The following is a 6,027-nucleotide window of genomic DNA, read 5'->3' on the forward strand; positions in this document are numbered from 1 at the left end:
CTTTGTACATATGCCAGCACATAGTCAGACCCCAACATAGGTGAGCACATGGTGACGACAAGCCTTGTGGTCACCATGTGCTTTGAAGAAAGGAAAAGACCGGAGGCCTGCTTGTTCAGCAAAAAGCCTGATTTGAGTTCAAGATAACACCATGCTCCAGGAGAAGCTAAGTCGCAACTCAGTGTGACTTGTCATCACTGGGGTCTCATTGGCCGAGAACCACAGGCTCCACAGGGGTTCCGGTGCTGCAGCTCTGCCTGTCCCTGAAACCATAAAACTCTGCGAAACCTTGAAACCTCGAAGCTTGCAAGGAGGCAAGAACACAATGTTGCTGTGTTGTTATTGTTATTAATAATTGTCAATAATCTTACTGACATTAATAATTCTATTGATGTCAATAATTTAGTTTTTCATATTTGCTGATAACTCAAACGCGCTCCTTTTCGTTCCCAACATTGCCAATAACCTTTGAGTATGTCAGTCATTGTGCAATCGTTACCTGTAGGAGCCAAATTCCAAAGAAGTTGTCTTTTTCTACTTACTGTGTCAAAACACATAAAACACACCTTGCCTTTCATTTCATTCTCACGCTCAACCTCTGAATTTGTGCCACAACAAGACTTAATGATAGCTCCCGTCATTTCCAAAGGTTTGTCATTTGCCCAAATCACCATGGATAAACAGTGACACACATGCATGTGTTTCTATGCGTCAAAAGGAGGAAAAGACAGACAAGAACTATCAGGAATTAGAGAAGTCAGGTTGTGGAAGGAGAAAACTTCCTCATCAAAGGCAAATAATATTGTGACATTTGAAAACAAAAAATGTTAAGCCTCAGATGTGTGTATGATATACAGGTTGAATGAACATTTTTTGTGACATCCAGTTAAATGTAATAACCTTCTCATGTTGTGAGTTCTCTCTCTTATCCTTGAATGATCAAAGTGATCAAACAACCTTTTTCAACAGTGAAATACTTATAGGAGGCGATCTCATATTACAACGCTCTGCTTCTTCATCCTGGAAGGATTTGACATGATTTTGAATGTATTAACATATAGAAATAAAGGTATTTGGTGTTGGGAAGCAGCAAGTTGAATGCACAACCTTCTATATATCTCTATATATTTATTGTGGCTCTTATATTAAACATTTGCTTTTCATTTATTTAGTCTGTATAAAAAATCTGACAAAATCTTGAAGAAAAGGTAACAAATGAATTAAAAAAGCTTAATAGATCTCTTTAGTTCACACAAACCTTGTCACAGACTTATATTTTTAACTTCACTCTGATCAAATAATAAAAGAAACTTGCTCATATTGTGAGTTCTGATCACACAGACCAGGAAACACTTTCTTAGTCTCAGTTAATTGACAGGTGTCCTGGAAGAGAAAAACAATATTTAATACATTTTGTGGGAATAAAAAAATAGGAGTAGTGAGCATTTAAAATCTAACCAAACAGGGAAATACACTGACTGAAGTCATGTTTCCATATTTAACATTAACAGGTTCTGTTAGTTATATATCTGCAGTCTCATATGAATACTCTGCTCCTTCATCTCAGAATTATTACACAATAAAGAGGCTATTCTGACTGCACGTGAACAGGAATTATATCAAGTACTCTATGACTGGTGAAGATTCTTTGTCACATTTTTTAAGGTGATATTTTTACCTAAACAAATCTACATGTAGTATACTTATTTAAATGGCTCAAGCAATACACTGTGTTTCTTCATCACAGTCATGTGAGGTTACATCTTCACTGTAGCTCCACCCAGAACTTCATCAGAGCCACCTTCCAGTCTGTATCCAGGGTGGTTACACAGTATAAATACATCTGATAACCAGCTGAACATGAACACACGAGACACGTAAAAGCAGACAGTTGACTTCTCTGTTAACTTCAACGGACCTTGTGACAATGGCTGGACCTGCAGAATGGAGTCCGACAATGGATGCCACTGAGGAAATTCAGAAGATTTGTGTTCAGGTGAGATTCAATCTACCTCCATTCTTCACCAACCACACTCAACTCTCTGAGTGTCTCTAAACTCTGGTTTATATTTCAGTCTGGATTTACATCACATTTTAATTCATTCATACACAGATGAAACCTGATGTGGATAAAATGACAGGAGTGAACTATGGGGAGTTCACAGCAGTTAAATACAGGAATCAGATTGTGACAGGAGGACAAAACTACATCATCAAGGTAAATAATATTGTGATATTTAAAAAACTAAAAATGAAAGCCTCAGAAGTGTCTTTGTATGATATACAGGTTGATTTAACATTATTTGTGACATCCAATGTAATCTGATATGTCAAATTAATGGCAGGACAGTAAAGAGTTAAACTATAAACACACCTCTGATGGTAGAAGGTCCTCAGGGTTCAGCAACACAAGATCAAATATATTCTTTCAGATGTCCAATGTTCCTCTCTTTTTTCCTGCAGGTTAATGTTGGAGGAGAGGAATACATTCATCTCAGTCTCTACGGGAAACCTGATGGAGTGGTTACGCTTCGTGGTGTGCAGCAGCACAAAACCGAAGATGACCTCCTCGAACCTTTTCCCAAGTGATCAAACAACCTGTTTCAACAGTTAAAATTGGCTGCATTCTCATATTGAAGTGCTCTGCTTCTTTATCCTGAAATGATTTGACATTGATTTTGAATTTATTAACACAATTCAAATATTTGGTGTTGGAAAAAAGCAAGTTGAATGAACAACCTTCAATTGAAATAATAAAGAAAGCCTTTAAAAAAAATCTTCATATATGTCTTGTGGTTCTTATATGCAGCATTTGTCTGATATCTAAAATATATGTTTTATTGGCTGGAAGAAACGGTGATAATTAGATTAAAAAAGGTAAATAAATCCCCTCCCAGACTTTAACACAGAAAAAGATCTTTAATCTTCTCATGTGAGTTCTGATTACACAAACCAGGAAAAATCTTCGTCAGTTACTTGACAGGTGTCCTGGAGGACAAAAATACTTCATACATTCTTCTGAAATTATAAAAGGGAGCTTACATAAACTAACCCAACTTTGAATGTATGAACACAAAGATATGTGGTTTTGGGAAGCAGCAATCTATCTATGGTGTGTTTTAAAAGAAGTGGGCATTTAGAGGGCAGGGGGATCTAATGAAATATGCTATCAAATTTCTATATGGGTATATGACTAAAGGTTGAATATTTTGGCTTTTGCTGCTTTTATTTGTGGCGACAGAAATCTGACATGTTTCTCAAAACTATGACAAATAATTTGTCTTGTTTCATCTATACAACTATCTTCATGGCTAAATAGTTGTCAATGAGAGAATATGTTTTTGTTTTTCCAATGTAGCTGAACTGACACTTTACGTAGCGTTATATTAACAATCTTTCACAAAATATCATATGATTTTAAAATATTTAAGCAACGCATTTTTTCTGTCGCCACAAATAAAAGCAGCAGAAGCCAAAATATTCGTATTATTATTAGTGCTGGGCAAGTTAACGTTAAGCGTTTCTTTTTATTTTGAAAGTCGTTGCTCACTGGCAGCGGTGGAGGAATGGAGATTACTGGACATCGCTGCGGTAAAGTCAGCAGACACTCAGATCTCCGTGGTCAACTCAGCAGACACTTACATGTTAGTGCACCTATATGCTGAAATTCATAGTAAACGCATTCAAACGGCACAGATCGGGAGCGAGCGAAGGACTTTGATGAAAGTTAGCGGAAAGATTAACGTGAGACAACATCCGGTTTCTTCAGACTAACATCCGGTTTTCAGAATAAGATGCTAACAAAGTATGAATTATATTCACATTAAGTATAAAACACGCTACCTGCATCTCGTGAGTTAAAGGGAAAATACACCTAAATTGTGCGTAACGTGTCTTTATTCTTTGATCGCTGGGTAACCATCATCACCTCGGAGTTACAGCATTATATTGATCAACAGTAGAGCTGCATTCACATGCTCTGACTGTCATGAAGACAGACATTTTTGCTGAAACATTTTTTTCCTGTTGCACAGCAGTGGAACACGTTTCACATACAGTCAGCACACTGAGCACAGATAGTGCAAGAAATATAACTGTTACTGTGTAAAGGGAATACTGCTGTTAAAAAGCACCTTATTTGTTTAAAGTGTGAAAACCAAATGTTATTGCACTTTTGTTCATATAGCAGTACTTTTAAAATTAAACTGCGCAATACACTACTTTTGAATTCATTATTGAACTTTGCCATAACAATGCGATTAATTGCAAAAAATCCTTGCGATTAATCGAGATTAAAAATGTTAATCGTTGCCCAGCACTACTAATAATTGCATAAAGGAGGAAAGCACTTTATTTATAGCCTATTAAGTGCTGCAGAATAGATTTTTCTGTTGTTGTCTTTTTTGGCTGCACAACTGGGAAACGTTTGTGACTGGCAGTGTCCCTACCAATGCTAAGACCAAACCTACGCCCTCGGGTTACAGACCGATTCCTTTATATTGCAAGCAAACCTGTGCAGTGACTGACTTGGCTTTTTCTGGTGTGGCTGCCCAGTGAATACAAGCCTGCGAGCGGTAGAAACCGTGCGATCTCTCCGTCACCATGCATCATTAGACTGCCTGTTGCACCTGTGCCCCATATACAATTTACCTGCCACACTGAACCACACTGCCATCCGTCGTCAACTTGAGGTATAGGCTCACAATATAAACATATTGACGTAAATACACAGACATAACTAATGGCTCCTACACCGCTGAGATAGTGTAGTAAAAACTACAGTATTTACCTCTGAGATAGTGTAGTAAAAAGTGCATTATTTAGCTCTGAGGTGTAGTGGAGCTCAATGTACATTATTTACCTCGGGATTAATATCTGATCAATCCAACGACGAGGATTGTAACCAATTACATTTAATGATATGATGGTGACTTGGTCCCCCCACTTAGTGTCAAAAAGAAAAAGCAGCGTTGTGAGCAGAAGAGCAGTGATAGAAGTTGCGCTCCAGGAGACGCTCCTCTCTCCTCAAAGCATGGTTTTGTCCTCGCGGGTTTCAATAGTGCTGGTGCGAGCAGAGGTATTCTGTGCGGAGTGACGTTACTGTTTGAATTGCACGCGCAGGACCTCTACACGCGCCCGTGGATCTCATATGTGCTCGCGGATTTTGTCCTTCATAATTACTCTGTAAAATCAACAACCAATGAATCCAAGTTAATGTCCACTTTTAGCTGATGATCCTCCTGTTTTATTCTGGAAAACCTGACTGAAAATCACAGTGTGATATTAAATACCTTTACAACCTAAAGGTGACTTTAATGACACATTTAAGGCAAAACAACTTTGAACTTCGAAAGGTTAAAAAACAAATTCACCTGAAAGTCACCCAACCACAGTGTGATCTGATCTCTAATGCATTAAAGGCCTTGCTCAAGGGCCTCTCAGTGGTGGTAATGAGGGAGGGGCAGGGCATTCATCCTGCTGGTACCATGGATGCATAAAGAGAAGGCTGGTTCGCGTATTGAAGACAATCAAAGCCCACTTCTATACCTTTAGGTCACCACTGCTCAAAGGCAGGAATAGAAAGATATCTATTTTACTGTTACGTAAAAGAAAATACTCTCACCACTGTTCTTTTATTTTTGTTACTAAAATAAAAGTGCATAACAGCTTAAAAGACTGAGTTTAAATCTCAGAGGAGAGGAGGTTTCTGCTATAAGAAACTAAATTCAGGTATAAAAAGAGTCAAAATACAGTTTTTAACTGATGTTGTTCCCCACAGGCTCTATCTGGGGTGTGTTTTCCAAGCCTTGTGATTGTGTCGACTACTTCTAAAGAATTTCATCATAATTACTGAATGACGGTGATTTGGCATCAATCAGTTATTTGAGGCCAATCTCAAAGACAAGCCTGTGCCTGAAACCATCTTGTTGTGGTGTTGTGATCGTCTCTCAGTGAACTTTGAGGGACTTTCAGAGTAAATAATACAGATTGAACAATGTCTTTAAACTGCTGCTACTGCCCAAAGAC

The 6,027-nt window shown here is 38.0% G+C and overlaps 1 protein-coding gene across 1 annotated transcript; it reads left to right on the top strand.

Annotated features, from left to right (window-relative positions):
* The first annotated feature begins 1,842 nt into the window (after positions 1–1,842).
* Positions 1,843–2,776, top strand: LOC306712411 (cystatin-A-like). Its single transcript, XM_079181682.1, has 3 exons — positions 1,843–1,996; positions 2,114–2,218; positions 2,464–2,776. The coding sequence occupies exons 1-3, from the start codon at positions 1,928–1,930 to the stop codon at positions 2,587–2,589; spliced, it is 300 nt and encodes a 99-aa protein (XP_079037808.1). The 5' UTR covers positions 1,843–1,927; the 3' UTR covers positions 2,590–2,776.
* Positions 2,777–6,027: the final 3,251 nt, after the last annotated feature.

The sequence above is a fragment of the Pholis gunnellus genome (genome assembly GCF_910591455.1).
Source record: "Pholis gunnellus genome assembly, chromosome: 20".
NCBI classification, from domain to species: domain Eukaryota; kingdom Metazoa; phylum Chordata; class Actinopteri; order Perciformes; family Pholidae; genus Pholis; species Pholis gunnellus.

Excerpts from the sequence above, each read along its gene's own strand:
- LOC306712411 (XM_079181682.1), top strand. The coding sequence starts at position 1,928 with ATGGCTGGACCTGCAGAATGGAGTCCGACAATGGATGCCACTGAGGAA. Across the intron at positions 1,997-2,113 it reads TTCAGAAGATTTGTGTTCAG|ATGAAACCTGATGTGGATAA; the intron begins GTGAGATTCAAT and ends ATTCATACACAG. Across the intron at positions 2,219-2,463 it reads GACAAAACTACATCATCAAG|GTTAATGTTGGAGGAGAGGA; the intron begins GTAAATAATATT and ends TTTTTCCTGCAG.